This window comes from Emydura macquarii, unplaced genomic scaffold (genome assembly GCF_026122565.2).
Source record: "Emydura macquarii macquarii isolate MOO-44397 ecotype Brisbane River unplaced genomic scaffold, CSIRO-AGI_Emac_v2 contig_587, whole genome shotgun sequence".
In the NCBI taxonomy this organism is placed as follows: domain Eukaryota; kingdom Metazoa; phylum Chordata; order Testudines; family Chelidae; genus Emydura; species Emydura macquarii.
The window spans coordinates 5,131,046-5,154,562 of record NW_027130724.1 but is presented as its reverse complement, the minus strand read 5'-3'; the positions used below and the strand labels follow the sequence as shown (position 1 = coordinate 5,154,562).

Here is a 23,517-nt window from a genome sequence, read left to right as displayed (position 1 = left end):
GGCTGTGAACAGTGTCTTTGTTTTGCCATCAGTTATATCATGAAGTTGAATTAAAGTGTATTCATGTAGGATCTTGGTGTTGATGTGTCTGTCTGTCTGATGGTAATGGCCTATTCTGCACATTGTAAAGATATCAGCATACTCATTCTCTTGAGAAAATAAACAGTGGAGCAAATCCTAATACCATTAAAGCAGTGTCAAGATTTCCAGTGACTTCACTGCCACGGGATTTGTCCCAGTAACATTATAAAGCTTCCCATTGCAATTGGCCAGTTGTAGCCAGATTCTGCCCTCTGATACAAGACAGCAACTCCCGCTGAGAGCAATGTATACTCTGTTTTCCTATCCAGGGCAAAGCCTGGCCCAGTGTTTTCATCTACATTGCTTTTAACATTGAATTCTGAAAGCTGACATTATTATCGCAGTAGCTCCTAGAAACCTCAATCAGAATGGAAGCCCCATTGAGCCAACCACTAAGTGAGATCTAACATAACAGCAGACACAGTGAGTGAGTGTGATAAACACAAGGACGGAAAGGGAAAGAAGGAGAATAGAGTTCACAAAAACTTAAAAGCAATAGTTACCTGGAGCACATGGACTGTGTTATCCTCCATCTTCAATATACAAGCCTCCTGAACACACTCACCACAGCACTGTGCAGATTTCATCTTATATACATAGCCCTGTTTATAAAGGAATACAAAAGAACTTGCACTGAGTCAAGCATGCTAATTTCCTCTCAGGCATGTTTTTAAATTGTGTGTGCGGTGGGACAAAAAGCGGCACTTACCACTGGGCACTTTGTGTCACATGGAATGGGCTGGCAGAAAACAATGTTTCTCTGGCTGACTGGCTCTATTTCAGCAGAGCAGATGCACTTTTCACAGGTACCTCTTGGAATGACAGCTCCAGGCTAAACAAAGTCAAGGCAGGGCTATTAATAGTCTATAAAAATAAATGTCTTCATGTACGTATCTCACAGATACAAAATACTGGGCTAATCTCTTTAACCACACTGGAAAATTTGGCCCACTTTATTTAATCCGAGGCCCAGTGTTGGTGACACAAGTACGTTACATTTCTTGTAGAAAATTACTTATGTTTATTCAGAGGGTGATGGAATGTTGTTTTTAATGAAGTAATGGATAATGTTTAACTCAGCCTTTGTGCAAAGAATATACATTTCAGGCTCCTGCTAGGATTCTGAAATAGTTTTTGTTCTATTTCATTGCTGTGGTTACTTATTCTTACTATAGCATGCTGGAGCCCCAGTCATGGGCCAGGACCCCATTGGTGCTCGGTGCTGCATAGTAATAAGTTTTAGAGTAAGTAACATATATGTACATACCATGTAGAAAGTTCCATTGGTTACACAGCCTGGTATTAGCTCTTTAAGGGGAAAAAACAAAACAGTGTGATGCAAATGTAATTTTTTTTTAAAAGAAGCAGAAAGACATGAAAAGCTATCAGTTATTTTGTTGATTAGATAGAATCACAGAATGTAATTTTTTTACATTATGTTGCTCGGACTGCTTTCTTCAATATCTTGATAGGTGTGGATAATTCACAAAAGAAGAACCTAATACTTACTGCATCTGAAAATAGTACAACAATTTCCATTCAGTACTTCTGGGATTAACTCGTATCCTGGTTCACAAGTGTGCACTGATTTGGGGCATTTGCTGGTGTCGCATCCTATGTAATAAATGTCAGACAGAAAACAAAATATTTAAACATAGTTAAGTACAGAAGATTCTTTATTGTATGAACAAAAGGTTCTGAAGTTTCCTATTGGGCCATAATTGGCCCCATAGTTGTGTGAGCAAGCCTGGGATGGGGTAGCCTACTACATATCTTATGCAGATTGATTAGAAGAACCTCTTTAAAGCCTCATTTAAAGTTAATGAGCTTTATTCTTAAACTTAATTCTTAAAACAAGTAGTTTAAGGTTGTGTCTCAGAAGAGTGGATTAGTGGAAATTTCTCTTTCCAGTCAGAGACAAGTTTGAAGAGGGAAATATATAGGGATGGCGAATCTGGTGACTTTTAGGAATTTGTGAAACTTCTACTCCAGTTTGTAAAAGTTCTAGAGATTTTGTGAAATAGCTTTGAACTTTTGGTGACAGTGGGTTTTTGGGAGGAGTTTGGGAGGATGGTGTTGTTAAAGAGAGTTTGTTTTTGCTGGTGTTATTTACTCATTGGGGCAGTACAGTTTGCTTTCTTCCAACAGTTAAAATAATTGGAAATTTCAAATGACTTTTTGGCTGATATGTTTTCCCTGTGGTGGTGAAATACTTTTTTTTCTCTCTTGGAAGGGAAATGTATTTCTTTTAAAAGGTGCTCTCTTCAGATATCTCTTAAATGCTATGCAGAAGATGTGGGGTGTTGGGATAGGAACAAAGCAAAGTCCAAATTAAATATTGAAAAGATGCCTCAAAGATGCCACGATATATACAGTATTTTCTACATGGAAGAGCTGAGAAGATTCTTACGGCATTCAGTCTGGACACAGCATGGGTCTTCTTGTGTTAGCACCTGATCAGGTACAAACCCTGGGTCATCACAAGAGACTGGCGGTAGTGGGTGACATGTGAGTTTTGTACACTGAACTGTAACACTGTGCTTGTCACAGATACAGTTTTGGCAATTGCTTTTCCACTGGTCTCCAGGCTGTAAAAATAAAAAAAATATTGTTTAGAACTGAGTCAGACTATTTGCCCTAGTTTGCTTGTTCAGGGCTAAAGCTGTATCAGTTTCATTCACGTTTATAGCATTTCTAGACTAATCTTTAAAAGGGAACCTCAAACTCTGAAAATCCTTAGAAGAGGACCCCATATATTCCTGAAAGTATTTGAACATGACTACCTTTCCTTGCAGGAATCTGTTAATTCCAAGATGTTGTGTGAAGGATACAAGAAATATAATTGAGAGACCATAGGAATAGTCATGTGTGTTCTGAATGTGTAACAAAGTTCTCATATCAGGTACTGGATTATATGTCAGGTTATGGAACTAACTAGAAACTAGATGGAAATAAAGAACTGGGGTTGCAAAGTTTTCTGGCTATAACTAAATTCTCCTCCATCCATCTCTTCATTTCTAATAAACTTTGCATGCCAAATACCAGAAAATAAAGAAAACCAATATGCTAGTCCTGTAGGACTACTATTTGTCTTGTATTTTTAGAGTATAATGGAAAGAGAAGAAAGAGAAGAACCCATTATCTATAATTTAGTCACTCATAAAATTACATGGGGTTCCAGAATTCAGACACTTGCATACATTTGTTAAGATTTAAGAGGGACACATATTTTTCCAAAAAAAAAAAAATATATATATATATATATATATATATATATATATCTCTCAAACTCTGTTAAAATGTTTGGCAAACTCAGTGTTCATAAACCCTCAAAGTTCCTTGGGCTCACCAATCTATATTTAGTAAAACATACTGATTGCAATACTCACAAATTTGGGCATTCCATCTGGCCCTATACAGATACCTGAAATAAATGAAAGGATAGATGTTAACATTAGTGCTACTGAGATGATGTGGAATAAACCTGATGGGAGTGGGTCAGGCTATTGCAACCAGAACCAGCCTGCAGATAAATACTACAAAAAGAGGACTGATTTATTCAGACAGTGATGCAGTTCTTCAAAGATGAAAGGGGGGCAAAATTTCAGATAAATACTGAAAACATCAGAAATACCTTTTTGTCCATTTAAATGTTTCATGGGATCATAATACACTGAGGACACTTTACAATTAAAATAACTAATAAGGTGTGGGTAGGGAAGATGGCAGAACAAATGTAATGAATTTGTTCTCACATCAGAAGACAATGGTTGTAATTAAGGTCATAAAAGTGAAATGAATTCTCAGCCCAGTTATCTGTTCACATGTAGCCACATCGTAAAATGACCAGACTGGCAATTATCATGATTGTCAGTCTGTGCTGAGAAGAGGCAGAGCACTGTGAAAGGAGGAGTGCTACAGGACCAGGTTGAAGTGCTTTGGTAAAGTGGCGTGTGGGAAACTTGCATGGGCTATAACAGCAGTAGGTCTGGAACCAGCCAGCATTATTAGTTACTTGCTTTCATAACCAATAATAGTTCACCATATTCTGCAGTCATTATAAACTATTAAGGGCCCTATCCAATACCCATTGAAATCAGTGGAAATACTCCCACTGATTTCAGAGGACATTGAGTCAAGCTCTAGATACATCACAGGAATGCTCATCTCTTATATAGAACTTTTCATCAGTAGATCTCAGTGTGTTTCACAAAGGATAACTATTATGATTCCCAGTTTACAGATGGGGAGATTAAAGAACTGAAGAGACTTGCCCAGTGTCAGTAGCAGAGATGGGAATAATACTCAGGCCTTCTTACTCCCAGTCAGGAGCCCTATCTACTCCTAAATAAAGAACATAATACTTACCGCAGTCAGGGATACAGACATTGCTGTTTGGATTGAGGAGAAACTTTCCTTCTGGGCAGAAACATCCTTCAGTTAGGCCCGCGCCATTGTGTTGAACAGTCCTAGCATGGAAAGAGGCATATGTTAGAGTACAGCTCCCTTACAGTTAAACAGCCAAGTGCAATCCATGCAGGAAGTCACAGTATTTAGATGATGGAAACACGTGAAGAGGGAAAATAATTAAGTTTTTAAAAAAGCAATAGGGGTTTCAGGTTAAATTCTTTATTAATTAATCAATCTGGCTGAATAATGGTGCATTTTATTCAAGAAAAATGCCAAAGTTCACCAGATAAATTATTCACTATGGATAATTTGATTAGCTCTATTTATAAAGGAGCCTAAGTAACAAAAATGCATAAGGACACATAGAATTAAATGGTTTGCTTGTACAGTCTTTCCATACCTTGAATCACAGGTTTCAGGATTAAGAGGCCCACATGGGTTATACACTTTGTTCACTGGACAGTTATATGCTGTATGGGAAGGGAAAAATATAACAAGTTAAAAAGATGATTTTGGTTTGAGTTATATTTTGCAGCAAGACCTCCCATGCATATAAGGTGCCAAGTTTTTAAGTGTTCTTTCCAATCCCTCCCCTTATTCATTCTGGGTTTCTGTCAATAGGGCACTCACTGAAGCAGTGAGTAAGGATCATGACTAGCTTGAGTTGGGATGTTTATCCCTTGTATCATTTTGTATCATTATTTTCCACCAGTAACTTTCCAATCCTCTCTTCCCCTCTCTGAAATCTCATGTTACTCTCCTGTAACAAGTAAGCAGGTGCTATAATGAAGCGAATTAATAGTTTACCCTTTCACAAAAGACAGCTGGTCAGATTCTAGTCTCAGTGATACCTGTGTAAATCCACAATAGCTTCAATTGCTTCACTGAAGCTATGCTGGATTTACATTGGTCTGAGATGAGAACCTGACCCTCACAGTATCACCTCTGTAATGTTCCATGCTGACAACAATTTGTGAATTAGGTATCTAACATTTGTTCTAAATCTGGATCATCTGATTAATGTTGCCTTATTCAATCCACTAAACCACTGAGACAAACCTATTCATGTTTTTATAGAGACACTAAATACATTGAATAAGTGTGAGATGTAGGACCAACTTACTGAATAAGCCTCCAGTTATCACTTCATTAACACATGTCTTTGTTTATGGTGCACTACTTACGGCATTTGCCTTTGGTCGCTCCTCTCCAGTCAATACAAACATTTCTAGAGGCACACAGAGTGGCATATATCTCCAAGCTGGAACACGGCATGGAAGTATTGGTCATGTGACATGCATCAAAGACACAGCCCTGGTAAAAATCTTGTGGTGGTATCACCTTGTGGCATTCTTCAAAGACACTTCAAACACAACAGAGAAGACAAGAAGTTTCATTTCCCACAATTGCTATACAAAATCTATTCTTGTCAAAAGAGGAATCTCACAGTATGAGCATACTATTCTTCTTCTTTGAGATGAGTTTCTGACTGAGGTTTAACTCAGCTTTGTTCTAAAAGTGAGCCCAAATGTGGGAGAAAGACTCCTGAATGGAAAGGCTGAGAAGTCTGAAACCATGATGTAGAACATTTTTTATGCACAATGTGCACAAATTTTAGACTTTTTTATGGGGAACTGCATCTGTCTTTCTGTGTAAGTTTTCATAAATCAGGCTCATCAGGCATCTTACAAATGTAAAGTGCTCTTATTGTTCGAAAAATATAACTGGGCATGGGTAGATATACCCTGGAAAGCATGTGGGAGAGAGATGATTTTGTGGTTAAAGCTCATAACTGCAAGTCAGGCTATTTGGGTTTTATTATTGGTCAGGCACCTGACTTGCTGACGTTCTCCAGACCCTATCAGGGAGCTGTGGAATCATCATGGAGATCTCCTTGGTATAAACAGGAATGTGATTTTCACTTTCAGAGGACTTCTATTGCATTTGCCTCCTCGTGCAACTGTCACACAACTGTTTGGCCTTCAGATATGTGCATAAGGACACCTTAGATATGGCCCTATATTTGTTGATAAGGGGATCTAGTTTTTATCTCCATCCTTTTATAAGATTTTTGGATACTTTTGCTTAGTTAGGGAAGAATAAATTAGTTCATTTTTTTATCTTACTCGCTCAGAATTATCTTGCAAAGAGCAGGAGGGACGCAGTGGGGAGGTGGTGTAGGAGTGGTGTGTGGTGATATTGGTGTTCCAATGCAGTATTTCTTCTTGCTATCATCAACCTTCCAGTGGGGAGCCATTTGGGAACAAGAGGAAATGATCTTACCACTTGGCAAGCGGCATTCATCTGATTTGTTATTTGTGCATGTCCCTGGAAGACATCAAACATAACCAGATCAGAAGGGTGTGAGCCACTGACAAAGTGCACAACATATTAAGTTAACATCATATTCCAAACTGGTGTGCATAGTGAATGGGTCAAACACCTTGTAAGTTCAGATTGCTTGATACTGAGAGTGCATCATTTGAGTTTGCTTAATAATTGTTTAAGTAAGATTAAAAGTATAAGACAAAAAATCAGGTCATGGCAATATTAAGCATTTAAACCTATTTGTTAGAAGCAGCTTGAAATGATATAAAAAAGTAACAATGGCCAAGACCCAAATTCTCACTAAATCCATTTACTTTTGAGGAATTTCAGTCTATAGTGAGCCTGAATGACTATCTGGCTCAGAGAATAAATATAGGGAGCATAAGAAGAAGGAGATTAATGCATCTATCTTACCACACTGTCCTTCAGTGTTGTTGTGAAATTTGCTGAATGGGATTTTCACTGAGAAGATCATCCCGCTGAATGTGACGATAACTTCAATTTCAGGTATTTCAACAACCATGTTAATGCCACGCATGTAAACAGAAATGCCATTTTCCTGGAAGCCTGGTTTCACAATCTCTTTATTGAAGATAATCTGCATATGGGGTTACAAATTATGCCATTGCAGGAGTCACTTAGGTTAGACATGTATTTTAAAATAATTTGTTTACTAATCTTTGTAATCATTTCATGATGACATATCACAAGTCCCTCATGACCCACATCAGGTTTTTATAATAATAACTCATATTGTTTTATTTTCCTTTCTGTGCTGCTTTACAGTCCCTGAGTAGTTTAGTTGTGGGATTAGTTATCAGAGTGGTCTTATTCAATTAGCACTGTTATGCAATTGGTCATATTCCAGCTGGGCAAGGTCTATGCTAATACACATTATTTTAAAGCCAATATAATGTGTGAAAATATCATTTGCATCTTTTTGAAGGCATTTTTCCTTATAGAAAGTGACTAGGCCGTAATTTTTTAAGCTGCAGAAATATTCATGCCATTATTCTATTATAACCCTGTAATTATTGTATAATCACAATGGGACAAACAATGGGGGGTGTCTAGCACAGGGAGAGCCCCTGGAATTCACACTGAAATAAAAATTTCACCCATCGTTTTTCTATGATGACTTTTTTTCCTTCTTTAAATTAAGCCGTTGCTCACATTTGCCACATATGAACTCCAGGTGCTAACAATAATGTGGATGTTTGGTTGGTGATATTATGCTTCAGGAATTATTGCTATATGAGGAACTTTACTCTTTTCTCATTTGAATGGGCTGGAGGAAGGATAGTTGCAGATTCTGCAAGTACCATTATTTTTTTATTGGGAATCATTGGGCTACATTTTACAATATGTCCTATCTTATCCCTAGTGATTTATGAGTGCTTGGCACAGCTCTGCAGGGGGAGGACACACACACCTTTGCATCTCCCCTCCGACCACCCTGGGCCATTTGAGTGCCTTGTCAGTCCCCAAAATAAAGCAGGGCAGCATGAGGGCACTTCTAATTTTCACCAACAGCTAATAGCAATTTAGGATTACTAGGGGTAAACAGATACTCTAGTTCATATCTTCTCTTCAACCACATCTTCTGTGCCAGCAAGTAGGAATGGAATGGAGAAGGAGCTACTAGAATGGCTTTGTGCTATTCAAAGATCCCCATACTCAGGGGGCAATCCCCATTCAGCCAACTAACTTGGACTGAGTTCTGGTTTGTGGAGAATTGGTCTTCTAGTCTGTATTTTTGCACCCTTGTATATATGTTTTTTCCACACAATACAAGAGTTTGCATGACACTGAAGTGCCCCAGGAGCAATGCACTTCCACACCAGCCCTTACAAAAGACTGTGTCTAAATTGGATAAAAAATAGGATATCTTGCTTCTTTCGCCTGCATCAATAAAGTATTCCATAGGTTTGTGCCTCTTGCTGGAATTCCTAACCTTATCTTATACTTTACAATACCACATGTCCCCTAGTTTTTGAACCTCCTTACTCCTGAGAATTTATCTCTGTCAAATGCATCCATCTCTTTCATAAATTTCTATTTTTCCAATAAGGATAGCTCTAACTCCCTAAACCTTCTATTACGTTTGCGTCTTAAGAATTGGCATAATCTTTTTTGCCCTATGATGCCCTTTGCCTAAGTAATTTCTGTGCTACAATGAACACAGATGGACTCAGTATTTCACACAAGGTTCAGACAAATGCCTGTACACCTTATTTCTGTTTTGCTGAAACAGAAAACTTAACAGGAACACTGCAAAAACTTTAAAGAATTATATTTTACCTTATTAGCCATCACTCCATTATAGAGTTCACGCGTCAGCACTACAACTGTGGAGTTGTAATAAACAATAATTGACTGAGGACAGGAAAGTCCATCTTCTGCATTGCAGAAGTAATTATCAATCTCAACACGGAAGTTGTCATATTTAGGGGTAATCTGCTTCACCAGAACATATGTGCAGTTGTCAAGGAATGTGTAATAGGTTCCATCAAATGTAATGTAGTGAGGGTCGCCCCAGCCACTACAGACACCTGGTAAAGAGGAAAAATGTAGATGCTAAGACTAAAATAAGTTTACAAGAAAGAATTTAGAAAGTTAAGCCAGTAAACACAACCTTCTAGGTAACCCGGGCACCATGAAAAACAAATCCCCATATATTTCTTTTAAATGTTTTGTGTATTTTCAGTGATATTCTTCCTTAATTCAGTTGTCACTTACATTCACATTCATAGTGGTAACAGCAGCCATCCTCACTGAAGACCTTTATTGGTGGGTATCCATTCGTACAGGTAATTTTCTTTACCGGTGGGCATTTCACTTGCTGTATAACAACTTTGTTGTTTCCCTCGCATGTTGCAGTGGTGCAATTGGATAACTTCCATGTTTCACCCGTCTGTTTAAAAAAAAAAAAGAATTGGAGTCACAAGTGCTTACTGTTAGGTTTGAGTTTTATGAAGATTTTAAGTTCCAAAATGTTACAATGCTTGCAATGTTTGTGGGGTTAGGTTTCTTATAGTATATTTCTTCTCTCTAATGTTTGACTTCCATGTTTTGGAAATTTTGATGACAGTTATTGTGCAGTACATTTTACAGTACAAAATGATGAACAGTATTGGTACCATTTTTGCTCAAACTTTCTAACACAATTCAACCAAAAGCGGCTAATCATGGAAAATGTCAAAGTTATAAAAACCTGAAAACAGACAGTTATAATGGAAAGGGTTAGATAGCCTTGTCTACAGGCAAAAAAACCTTAAGACTATACCCTGGTAGCATGGTGTTCTATGGCAATGTACCATCTGGTGTTCAAAAGCATTGCCAGGTTTCTTGGACACACAGTGCCACAGGAATTCTGAGGAGGGCAAGGGAGGCTGTGTAGCTTTTCTGCATGCCCCAAATCTGGACTGTGGCAAGGGGAGGGGAGTTCATGACCTTACACATTTCCTCACAGACTTCTTGCAGATGACACCAGTGCACTGGTGCATGCACAGAACTTCCATTACTTTTCATATGTGAGAAAAAGGTTCTGTTGAGACTCAGACATGTGTGAACTTGAATGAGCAATGAAGACTGAAGATCTCCACTTCTTTATACCTCAGAAACGGAGTTGTGAGACAGGATAGGCGCAACCCACGTCAGCATGAGAGATCTCTCCCCAATGGTGATCAGAGCAGGGGGAAGTGACATACCCCTCCTCAAACTCCCACCTACACCAAAGCTGCAGAGGTAATTTTTGAAGGTGTGTTTTAACCTAGAGGAATCATATTGTTCCCTTGGTGAAGCTGCTCCATGTTTGCTACTACAGCCCAAGATCTTTATGAGAAAGAGTGAGAGACTGGGTTATGCAAAGGGATGCTGGTGAAGGCACAGGGGAGATTACCACACCCTAAGCATCTCTGTGGGTTACAGTGTAGAATAGGCCCAAAGACACAGTTTTCCATAGTATCTTGAGCATACTCAAGATTTATCAGTCCAGTTTAGAGGTGGCATATCTAGGAGTAAGAGGCATCCCCATCCCTTACTTTAGTTTAAAGAAGGGGCAAGATCAGCCATTACAGATTGGAGAACATAAAGAGCTATACACTTGTGTTGCAATAAAAATATTTTGGAAGATTAAATCTCTTTGAAATCTGCAGATACCAGATTGCACAAATTAACATGTAATATCCAGATTGGCCTACAAGAGTTCTATACCAATTTTGCACAAACGGGGGCACATTATCTACCACTAGAATTGTTTAAAAAACATATGTGGTTTTCAGTTTTAAATAATTTATAATGTTCTTTCCTGTGAGTCCCATTATTATTATTAAACGTATTTTCAAGGCTGCATAAGAACATAACAGAGAAATACCTTTCTGGGAGGTTTAGCATCAGGACACTCAATTATAGTGGTTGAACTAACTGTTGTAGTGGGAGTTGTAGTTGGTATAGATGTTGAAGTTGTAGGTTTACTTGTTGTTGTTGGAGTTGGAGATGAAGTTGTTGATTTACATAGTCCCCTCCTTCGCTCCACTGAACATGATTTACTACAAATGGCATAAAAAATACATCCATCCATGTCTACTGTCTGGTAAATCGTTTCACCTATAAAAGAAAACACAACCATTAGAATGACACAGAATACAAAATACAAAGGGAAAATATAAAATAATAATTTAAAAACTGCATTAGTTACATGTGATTATGTAAAATGTAAATATAATTTGAAAATATCAATATATACTTTAATATACAATTTAAAATGCTGTAAAATATCTATTTAAAATATATTCTAATGGATTGTTAAAGACTTACCAACTGCAAAAACATCGTCCCCAACTTGACAAAAGCAGGGTGTAGTTGTGAATTCGGTGGTTGTTTCTGGGACTGGAGGTGATGGTGTCTGTGTGGTTGTAGTCGTGATACTTGTGGTTGTGGTTGGGCAGTTGTGGTTTTCTTCACAGCACAAAACTCGTAGCTGGTAATTGTAACATGTTTTAGATTTCCCAGTTTGATCTTCATTTTTGCACACCAGCCCAAAATTGACATCACACTGCACAACTTGACCAATGCTGTCGATGCTTATTTCCGGAAAATTTTCTGCCCGACACTCAATATCTGAAGGCTTTCTGCAGATTTGATGTCCTGCTGCCACTATGTTGTTATACGTTTCAATGTCTCCTTCGTTAGGCCCAGAGGAGGGGAAATCAACATCAAACCAGTCGGACCATGTGCATGTTGGTTCACACCCTGGAACTGAAGAAGTTGTTCCTGGAGTTGTGGTGATGGGTGATGTTGTGGTGGTTTCCGCTGGAGGCAGAGTGGTGGTACCTGTTGTGGTTGTGCTTGGGGTTGTTCCTGTAGTGGTGGTTGCTGGCGATGTTGTGGAGATTGGTGATGTGGTGGTGGTTTCTGATGGATGCAGAGTGGTGGTACCTCTTGTGGTTGTGCTTCTGGTTGTTTCTGTAGTTGCAGTAATTGGAGTTTTTTCAGAAGTGATTCTTTCTGTTGTTTCTGTGACTGTTGGTTTAGTAGAAGCTGTGACTTTGGTGGTTGGTTTTGAGACTGGAGGTGATGGTGTCTGTGTGGTTGTAGTCGTGATACTTGTGGTTGTGGTTGGGCAGTTGAGGTTTTCTTCACAGCACAAAACTCGTAGCTGGTAATTGTAACACATTTTAGATTTCCCAGTTTGATCTTCATTTTTGCACACCAGCCCAAAATTGACATCACACTGCACAACTTGACCAACGCTGTCGATGCTTATTTCTGGAAAATTTTCTGCCCGACACTCAATATCTGAAGGCTTTCTGCAGATTTGATGTCCTGCTGCCATTATGTTGTTATACGTTTCAATGTCTCCTTCGTTAGGCCCAGAGGAGGGGAAATCAATATCAAACCAGTCGGACCATGTGCATGTTGGTTCACACCCTGGAACTGAAGAAGTTGTTCCTGGAGTTGTGGTGATGGGTGATGTTGTGGTGGTTTCCGCTGGAGGCAGAGTGGTGGTACCTGTTGTGGTTGTGCTTGGGGTTGTTCCTGTAGTGGTGGTTGCTGGCGATGTTGTGGAGATTGGTGATGTGGTGGTGGTTTCCGATGGATGCAGAGTGGTGGTACCGCTTGTGGTTGTGGTTGTGCTTCTGGTTGTTTCTGTAGTTGCAGTAACTGGAGTTTTTTCAGAAGTGATTCTTTCTGTTGTTTCTGTGACTGTTGATTTAGTAGAAGCTGTGACTTTGGTGGTTGGTTTTGAGACTGGAGGTGATGGTGTCTGTGTGGTTGTAGTCGTGATACTTGTGGTTGTGGTTGGGCAGTTGAGGTTTTCTTCACAGCACAAAACTCGTAGCTGGTAATTTAAACATGTTTTAGATTTCCCAGTTTGATCTTCATTTTTGCACACCAGCCCAAAATTGACATCACACTGCACAACTTGACCAATGCTGTCGATTCTTATTTCCGGAAAATTTTCTGCCCGACACTCAATATCTGAAGGCTTTCTGCAGATTTGATGTCCTGCTGCCATTATGTTGTTATACGTTTCAATGTCTCCTTCGTTAGGCCCAGAGGAGGGGAAATCAACATCAAACCAGTCGGACCATGTGCATTTGGTTCACACCCTGGAACTGAAGAAGTTGTTCCTGGAGTTGTGGTGATGGGTGATGTTGTGGTGGTTTCCGCTGGATGCAGAGTGGTGGTACCTGTTGTGGTTGTGCTTGGGGTTGTTCCTGTAGTGGTGGTTGCTGGCGATGTTGTGGAGATTGGTGATGTGGTGGTGGTTTCCGATGGATGGAGAGTGGTGGTACCGCTTGTGGTTGTGGTTGTGCTTCTGGTTGTTTCTGTAGTTGCAGTAACTGGAGTTTTTTCAGAAGTGATTCTTTCTGTTGTTTCTGTGACTGTTGATTTAGTAGAAGCTGTGACTTTGGTGGTTGGTTTTGAGACTGGAGGTGATGGTGTCTGTGTGGTTGTAGTCGTGATACTTGTGGTTGTGGTTGGGCAGTTGAGGTTTTCTTCACAGCACAAAACTCGTAGCTGGTAATTTAAACACGTTTTAGATTTCCCAGTTTGATCTTCATTTTTGCACACCAGCCCAAAATTGACATCACACTGCACAACTTGACCAACGCTATCGATGCTTATTTCTGGAAAATTTTCTGCCCGACACTCAATATCTGAAGGCTTTCTGCAGATTTGATGTCCTGCTGCCATTATGTTGTTATACGTTTCAATGTCTCCTTCGTTAGGCCCAGAGGAGGGGAAATCAACATCAAACCAGTCGGACCATGTGCATGTTGGTTCACACCCTGGAACTGAAGAAGTTGTTCCTGGAGTTGTGGTGATGGGTGATGTTGTGGTGGTTTCCGCTGGAGGCAGAGTGGTGGTACCTGTTGTGGTTGTGCTTGGGATTGTTCCTGTAGTGGTGGTTGCTGGCGATGTTGTGGAGATTGGTGATGTGGTGGTGGTTTCCGATGGATGCAGAGTGGTGGTACCGCTTGTGGTTGTGGTTGTGCTTCTGGTTGTTTCTGTAGTTGCAGTAACTGGAGTTTTTTCAGAAGTGATTCTTTCTGTTGTTTCTGTGACTGTTGATTTAGTAGAAGCTGTGGTTTGGTGGTTGGTTTTGAGACTGGAGGTGATGGTGTCTGTGTGGTTGTAGTCGTGATACTTGTGGTTGTGGTTGGGCAGTTGAGGTTTTCTTCACAGCACAAAACTCGTAGCTGGTAATTTAAACACGTTTTAGATTTCCCAGTTTGATCTTCATTTTTGCACACCAGCCCAAAATTGACATCACACTGCACAACTTGACCAACGCTATCGATGCTTATTTCTGGAAAATTTTCTGCCCGACACTCAATATCTGAAGGCTTTCTGCAGATTTGATGTCCTGCTGCCATTATGTTGTTATACGTTTCAATGTCTCCTTCGTTAGGCCCAGAGGAGGGGAAATCAACATCAAACCAGTCGGACCATGTGCATGTTGGTTCACACCCTGGAACTGAAGAAGTTGTTCCTGGAGTTGTGGTGATGGGTGATGTTGTGGTGGTTTCCGCTGGATGCAGAGTGGTGGTACCTGTTGTGGTTGTGCTTGGGGTTGTTCCTGTAGTGGTGGTTGCTGGCGATGTTGTGGAGATTGGTGATGTGGTGGTGGTTTCCGATGGATGCAGAGTGGTGGTACCGCTTGTGGTTGTGGTTGTGCTTCTGGTTGTTTCTGTAGTTGCAGTAACTGGAGTTTTTTCAGAAGTGATTCTTTCTGTTGTTTCTGTGACTGTTGATTTAGTAGAAGCTGTGACTTTGGTGGTTGGTTTTGAGACTGGAGGTGATGGTGTCTGTGTGGTTGTAGTCGTGATACTTGTGGTTGTGGTTGGGCAGTTGAGGTTTTCTTCACAGCACAAAACTCGTAGCTGGTAATTTAAACACGTTTTAGATTTCCCAGTTTGATCTTCATTTTTGCACACCAGCCCAAAATTGACATCACACTGCACAACTTGACCAACGCTATCGATGCTTATTTCTGGAAAATTTTCTGCCCGACACTCAATATCTGAAGGCTTTCTGCAGATTTGATGTCCTGCTGCCATTATGTTGTTATACGTTTCAATGTCTCCTTCGTTAGGCCCAGAGGAGGGGAAATCAACATCAAACCAGTCGGACCATGTGCATGTTGGTTCACACCCTGGAACTGAAGAAGTTGTTCCTGGAGTTGTGGTGATGGGTGATGTTGTGGTGGTTTCCGCTGGAGGCAGAGTGGTGGTACCTGTTGTGGTTGTGCTTGGGATTGTTCCTGTAGTGGTGGTTGCTGGCGATGTTGTGGAGATTGGTGATGTGGTGGTGGTTTCCGATGGATGCAGAGTGGTGGTACCGCTTGTGGTTGTGGTTGTGCTTCTGGTTGTTTCTGTAGTTGCAGTAACTGGAGTTTTTTCAGAAGTGATTCTTTCTGTTGTTTCTGTGACTTTGGTGGTTGGTTTTGAGACTGGAGGTGATGGTGTCTGTGTGGTTGTAGTCGTGATACTTGTGGTTGTGGTTGGGCAGTTGAGGTTTTCTTCACAGCACAAAACTCGTAGCTGGTAATTTAAACACGTTTTAGATTTCCCAGTTTGATCTTCATTTTTGCACACCAGCCCAAAATTGACATCACACTGCACAACTTGACCAACGCTATCGATGCTTATTTCTGGAAAATTTTCTGCCCGACACTCAATATCTGAAGGCTTTCTGCAGATTTGATGTCCTGCTGCCATTATGTTGTTATACGTTTCAATGTCTCCTTCGTTAGGCCCAGAGGAGGGGAAATCAACATCAAACCAGTCGGACCATGTGCATGTTGGTTCACACCCTGGAACTGAAGAAGTTGGTCCTGGAGTTGTGGTGATGGGTGATGTTGTGGTGGTTTCCGCTGGAGGCAGAGTGGTGGTACCTGTTGTGGTTGTGCTTGGGATTGTTCCTGTAGTGGTGGTTGCTGGCGATGTTGTGGAGATTGGTGATGTGGTGGTGGTTTCCGATGGATGCAGAGTGGTGGTACCGCTTGTGGTTGTGGTTGTGCTTCTGGTTGTTTCTGTAGTTGCAGTAACTGGAGTTTTTTCAGAAGTGATTCTTTCTGTTGTTTCTGTGACTTTGGTGGTTGGTTTTGAGACTGGAGGTGATGGTGTCTGTGTGGTTGTAGTCGTGATACTTGTGGTTGTGGTTGGGCAGTTGAGGTTTTCTTCACAGCACAAAACTCGTAGCTGGTAATTTAAACACGTTTTAGATTTCCCAGTTTGATCTTCATTTTTGCACACCAGCCCAAAATTGACATCACACTGCACAACTTGACCAACGCTATCGATGCTTATTTCTGGAAAATTTTCTGCCCGACACTCAATATCTGAAGGCTTTCTGCAGATTTGATGTCCTGCTGCCATTATGTTGTTATACGTTTCAATGTCTCCTTCGTTAGGCCCAGAGGAGGGGAAATCAACATCAAACCAGTCGGACCATGTGCATGTTGGTTCACACCCTGGAACTGAAGAAGTTGGTCCTGGAGTTGTGGTGATGGGTGATGTTGTGGTGGTTTCCGCTGGATGCAGAGTGGTGGTACCTGTTGTGGTTGTGCTTGGGGTTGTTCCTGTAGTGGTGGTTGCTGGCGATGTTGTGGAGATTGGTGATGTGGTGGTGGTTTCCGATGGATGCAGAGTGGTGGTACCGCTTGTGGTTGTGGTTGTGCTTCTGGTTGTTTCTGTAGTTGCAGTAACTGGAGTTTTTTCAGAAGTGATTCTTTCTGTTGTTTCTGTGACTGTTGATTTAGTAGAAGCTGTGACTTTGGTGGTTGGTTTTGAGACTGGAGGTGATGGTGTCTGTGTGGTTGTAGTCGTGATACTTGTGGTTGTGGTTGGGCAGTTGAGGTTTTCTTCACAGCACAAAACTCGTAGCTGGTAATTTAAACACGTTTTAGATTTCCCAGTTTGATCTTCATTTTTGCACACCAGCCCAAAATTGACATCACACTGCACAACTTGACCAACGCTATCGATGCTTATTTCTGGAAAATTTTCTGCCCGACACTCAATATCTGAAGGCTTTCTGCAGATTTGATGTCCTGCTGCCATTATGTTGTTATACGTTTCAATGTCTCCTTCGTTAGGCCCAGAGGAGGGGAAATCAACATCAAACCAGTCGGACCATGTGCATGTTGGTTCACACCCTGGAACTGAAGAAGTTGGTCCTGGAGTTGTGGTGATGGGTGATGTTGTGGTGGTTTCCGCTGGAGGCAGAGTGGTGGTACCTGTTGTGGTTGTGCTTGGGATTGTTCCTGTAGTGGTGGTTGCTGGCAATGTTGTGGAGATTGGTGATGTGGTGGTGGTTTCCGATGGATGCAGAGTGGTGGTACCGCTTGTGGTTGTGGTTGTGCTTCTGGTTGTTTCTGTAGTTGCAGTAACTGGAGTTTTTTCAGAAGTGATTCTTTCTGTTGTTTCTGTGACTTTGGTGGTTGGTTTTGAGACTGGAGGTGATGGTGTCTGTGTGGTTGTAGTCGTGATACTTGTGGTTGTGGTTGGGCAGTTGAGGTTTTCTTCACAGCACAAAACTCGTAGCTGGTAATTTAAACATGTTTTAGATTTCCCAGTTTGATCTTCATTTTTGCACACCAGCCCAAAATTGACATCACACTGCACAACTTGACCAACGCTATCGATGCTTATTTCCGGAAAATTTTCTGCCCGACACTCAATATCTGAAGGCTTTCTGCAGATTTGATGTCCTGCTGCCATTATGTTGTTATACGTTTCAATGTCTCCTTCGTTAGGCCCAGAGGAGGGGAAATCAACATCAAACCAGTCGGACCATGTGCATTTTGGTTCACACCCTGGAACTGAAGAAGTTGTTCCTGGAGTTGTGGTGATGGGTGATGTTGTGGTGGTTTCCGCTGGATGCAGAGTGGTGGTACCTGTTGTGGTTGTGCTTGGGGTTGTTCCTGTAGTGGTGGTTGCTGGCGATGTTGTGGAGATTGGTGATGTGGTGGTGGTTTCCGATGGATGGAGAGTGGTGGTACCGCTTGTGGTTGTGGTTGTGCTTCTGGTTGTTTCTGTAGTTGCAGTAACTGGAGTTTTTTCAGAAGTGATTCTTTCTGTTGTTTCTGTGACTGTTGATTTAGTAGAAGCTGTGACTTTGGTGGTTGGTTTTGAGACTGGAGGTGATGGTGTCTGTGTGGTTGTAGTCGTGATACTTGTGGTTGTGGTTGGGCAGTTGAGGTTTTCTTCACAGCACAAAACTCGTAGCTGGTAATTTAAACACGTTTTAGATTTCCCAGTTTGATCTTCATTTTTGCACACCAGCCCAAAATTGACATCACACTGCACAACTTGACCAACGCTATCGATGCTTATTTCTGGAAAATTTTCTGCCCGACACTCAATATCTGAAGGCTTTCTGCAGATTTGATGTCCTGCTGCCATTATGTTGTTATACGTTTCAATGTCTCCTTCGTTAGGCCCAGAGGAGGGGAAATCAACATCAAACCAGTCGGACCATGTGCATGTTGGTTCACACCCTGGAACTGAAGAAGTTGGTCCTGGAGTTGTGGTGATGGGTGATGTTGTGGTGGTTTCCGCTGGAGGCAGAGTGGTGGTACCTGTTGTGGTTGTGCTTGGGATTGTTCCTGTAGTGGTGGTTGCTGGCAATGTTGTGGAGATTGGTGATGTGGTGGTGGTTTCCGATGGATGCAGAGTGGTGGTACCGCTTGTGGTTGTGGTTGTGCTTCTGGTTGTTTCTGTAGTTGCAGTAACTGGAGTTTTTTCAGAAGTGATTCTTTCTGTTGTTTCTGTGACTGTTGGTTTAGTAGAAGCTGTGACTTTGGTGGTTGGTTTTGAGACTGGAGGTGATGGTGTCTGTGTGGTTGTAGTCGTGATACTTGTGGTTGTGGTTGGGCAGTTGAGGTTTTCTTCACAGCACAAAACTCGTAGCTGGTAATTTAAACACGTTTTAGATTTCCCAGTTTGATCTTCATTTTTGCACACCAGCCCAAAATTGACATCACACTGCACAACTTGACCAACGCTGTCGATGCTTATTTCCGGAAAATTTTCTGCCCGACACTCAATATCTGAAGGCTTTCTGCAGATTTGATGTCCTGCTGCCATTATGTTGTTATACGTTTCAATGTCTCCTTCGTTAGGCCCAGAGGAGGGGAAATCAACATCAAACCAGTCGGACCATGTGCATGTTGGTTCACACCCTGGACCTGAAGAAGTTGTTCCTGAAGTTGTGGTGATGGGTGATGTTGTGGTGGTTTCCGATGGATGCAGAGTGGTGGTACCTGTTGTGGTTGTGCTATTGGTTGTTCCTGTGGTGGTGGTTTGTATAGTAGTGGTAGTTGGTGGTGTTGTGGAGATCTGCAATGTTGTTGTGGCTGGAGTTGTTTCTGGTATTGTTGTACTCATCAGTGTAGTTTCTTTGGTTGTACTGTGTTTTGGTGTAGTAGTATGTTTGTGTACACTTTGTGTCTGAGGTTTTGTAGTTGTCTGTTTATAGGTAATAATTTTTTGTGTGGTTGTTGTTGTCCTTGTTGTTACTGTAGGTGTAGTGACTGGAGTGCATGGTACAATTTCATTTCTGCAACATTCAATTTTGATCTCGTAATTATAGCAGATTGGTGGAAGTTGATTCTTATTATAACATATCAGCCCTTCTGTTTTGCTGCATATTACATTTTGCTCTAGTTTATCTAATGGTGTGTTAGGGAATCTTTCTGCTCTGCATTTTACAGCCTTTGGAGTTTTGCAGACTTTGTATCCTTTGGCTCTTATATTTTGGAATGTATCAAAATCTCCATCATTGATAGCAGACCCTGGGTAACTTATATCATACCATTGTGACCATTCACATACTTCTTTAGTGCAAGCAGCATTTGTGGACACAGTTGTATATTCTGAGGTTGTGGTTGTTGCTGGAGTAGTTGTTACGGTTGTTCGTAACATAAGTGTTGTTAAAATAGTTGTAGTAGTTGCAGGCATGGTAGTAGTTGCAGGCGTGGTAGTAGCAGGCGTGGTAGTAGTTGCAGTCATGGTAGTAGTTGCAGGCGTGGTAGTAGTTGCAGTCATGGTAGTAGTTGCAGGCGTGGTAGTAGTTGCAATACTTTGAGTGGTTGGTGGTATAGTTGTTGTAGTTGTAAAAGTTGGAGGACAACAAAAAGTTACAGTTGGTGTTGGTGTAGTAATGTAAGGAGTTGTAGTGCCTGAGATTGTTGTGGTTGCTGTGGTTGTGGCAGTTAAAGATGTAGTTCCTACTATTGATGTAGTTTCTGTAGTTGTAGGAGTCATGGTGGAAGTTTCTGTTAACACAGTGGTTGTGCCTGAAGTTCTCATAGTTTCTGTGGTTGGGGTAGTTAAAGGTGTGGTTGGGGTTGGTGGAGTTTCTGTGGTGATGGTTGTCAAAGGAGTAGTTGTTATAACTTCTTTGGTTGTGGTTTCTGTTGTGGTGGTGGTTGAAATTGGAGTTCCTACTGTTGATGAAATTGTAGTTTCTGTAGTTGTAGGAGTCAGGGTGGAAGTTTCTGTTAACACAGTGGATGTGCCTGGAGTTCTTGTAGTTTCTGTAGTTGTGGTAGTGGAAGGTGTAGTTGTGATTGGTGGAGTTTCTGTGGTGGTGGTCGTCAAAGGAGTTTTTATAACTTCTTTGGTTGTGGTTTCTGTTGTGGTGGTGGTTGAAGCTGGAGTTCCTACTGTTGATGAAGTTGTAGTTTCTGTAGTTGTAGGAGTCAGGGTGGAAGTTTCTGTTAACACAGTGGATGTGCCTGGAGTTGTTTTAGTTTCTGTAGTAGTGGGTATGGTTGAGCAATGACTAAAGTCATCGCAGCAGAATACTTTTATTTGATAGTTATAACACATTTGGAGCTCTCCTTCCTGATCTTCATTCCTGCAGACAAGTCCAAAGGATACATTGCACTGAACAATTTGGCCAATTTTATCAATTGATTTTTCTGGGAATTTCTCTGCTCTACATTCTATATTTTCAGGTTTGCTACAGATCTCTTTTCCGGCAGCTCTAATATCATCATATGTTTCAGAATCTCCTTTATTGTCCAGACTGGGAAAATGGACATCATGCCATTCAGACCATTTGCATTCTCGTTTACAAGGTGTTATGGATGTGATTTCTGTTGTAGTATGTATCGTTTCTCTTGAAGGGCTTGCAGTTGTTTCAGGGATTGTTGTTGATGAAGCAGTAGTTCTAAGAGTTGAACTTGACACAGCAGTTGTTTCTGTGACTGGAGTCGAAGCAGTTGTGGAGGTTGTGGTACTTGTTGAAAGGGTTGTTGTTTTAGGTACTGTGATGGTAGGTGGTGCTCTAGTTGTTGAAGATGTAGTGGTTACAGTAGTTTCCGGGGTGGTAGTTTTTGTGATGGGTGTTGTGGTAGCAAGAGTTGTATCTTCACATGGTACAAAGCTACAGCATAAGATTTTGATCTGGAAGTTGTGGCAGATCATTGGATGCTGATCCTTGTTATAACATATTAGCCCCACTGTTGTACTACATTCTACTTTTTGCTGTAGTTCATTTAATGGTGTGTTAGGGAATTTCTCAGCTCTGCATTCAACAGCCTTTGGAGCTTTGCAAACTTTATAACCTTTGGCTCTTAAATTATCAAATGTGTCAAAATCTCCATCGTTGATCCCAGACCCTGGATAGCTCACATCGTACCATGGTGACCACTGGCATGCTTCACGAACGCATACTGGTGTAGTTGGTGTCACTGTGACTAAAAATCAAAAAGAAGGAAAATTCAGTAGGAAGCCTGCAATTTTAAATGAAGTATACTAAGAAGTTCCAGAAAATATTCTCCTTTCTATTATACTATATAGACTGAGTGTGATGATCAGATATCAGCTGTAGGAGGAGAGGCTTGTCTAGGCACTTTCCTAAGGGCATGTGCTAGCATATTGAGCTAAAAAATATATCCATTTATTAGGTTAGTTAAATTATAATTAATATACATTAAAATAGTGAAAATAACACCCAATATATCGTTTGTTGGTATGCCTGGATTTATCACTTTTAAGGGTATGTCCATTATTTCTTGTGATGTGCTAGGATAAAGGGTAATTATGAAAAATTCAAAAATAGTTGCCTAAGTTACACCATGCATAATTTGCATGCTCGGGAAAGACATGTATTTGAATATAATTTTCAATGTGCCAGCATGCTTATATATTTATGCACCCTCTTATGAACATTAAGGCCCCGATCCAAAGCCCACTGATGCCATGGAAAGACATAATTGAACATTATGTTCCTTTATACATTCCAAACATTCGACATTTAACATTTCAACATTCCAAACCTGAACATTTCAAACATTCCATAACTGAACAGGGAAAGACATAATTGAACATTAAGGCCCCGATCCAAAGCCCACTGACATCATGGAAAGACATAATTGAGTTCAGTGGGGCTTTGGATCAGGCCCCATATGCACCTAATTTATTTGTTATATACATTTACTGCTCATGAATGTGTCACATTTTCTGCACTCCTCTGTTTATTCATAGAACAATTACAGCGGAGTTGAATCAGGGGTATAAGCTTCCTATGCCGCCCTCGTGTGCTTCAAGTGTGTTCTTAAGTGACCATCTCTTGGGTGGACAGAGTAGTTCACACTCCTTGTTGATTCAGTCCAGTCCTCTCTGTGAAACTTCTGAAAAGTTGCCAATATGCTGGCCGTTTCTGTAGCATTATGAACTATACTAAAATGACTAAGTAATCTCACATGTACTTCCAAACAGCCATCAGATGGTCATGATTTTCAGGCATTACCAACCTGGGCTAGATTGAACCAGAGATCTAGAGGTGACAAGCATAGTATTACAGTCTGAGCAATCCATTTATTAACCTCGTTTTCAAATTATTATGATATTGAAAGGGATTTTAGGAGAAATTAGTCATTCTGCAATTTAATAAATGAAAAATAGGGAATGATTCTATGACTGCAGATGACGTTTTAGTTACTAGCTGTGGAAATTTTCTATAAAGGAGTTTAACAAGAATGGTATAGAAACAGTTTCCACAACAATTTATAAAATACCCATGACATTGTTTTCTAATGAATCTGTCTGAATTTGAGCAAAGCTAATATCAAACCATGCATAGTGGTTTTATTTTCTGTATTTTCATGTTTCAATTTGTTTTCTAGCTATGATCAAAACTATATAAAATATACAATATGTAAATAAAGAAATA

General features: G+C 40.7%; 1 protein-coding gene across 1 annotated transcript in view; it reads right to left on the bottom strand.

Annotated features, from left to right (window-relative positions):
* The window catches only part of LOC137148068 (mucin-5AC-like), a 56,061-nt gene that overhangs the window by 4,288 nt on the left and 28,256 nt on the right, over nt 1-23,517 (bottom strand). Inside the window, 17 exon segments of the mRNA XM_067540562.1 lie at nt 585-683; nt 791-913; nt 1,349-1,389; nt 1,591-1,695; nt 2,492-2,669; nt 3,471-3,505; nt 4,450-4,550; nt 4,892-4,961; nt 5,676-5,854; nt 6,618-6,819; nt 7,234-7,417; nt 9,121-9,371; nt 9,559-9,733; nt 11,195-11,427; nt 11,638-13,422; nt 13,425-14,417; nt 14,420-22,039. Coding sequence (XP_067396663.1) covers nt 585-683; nt 791-913; nt 1,349-1,389; nt 1,591-1,695; nt 2,492-2,669; nt 3,471-3,505; nt 4,450-4,550; nt 4,892-4,961; nt 5,676-5,854; nt 6,618-6,819; nt 7,234-7,417; nt 9,121-9,371; nt 9,559-9,733; nt 11,195-11,427; nt 11,638-13,422; nt 13,425-14,417; nt 14,420-22,039 — 12,374 coding nt within the window.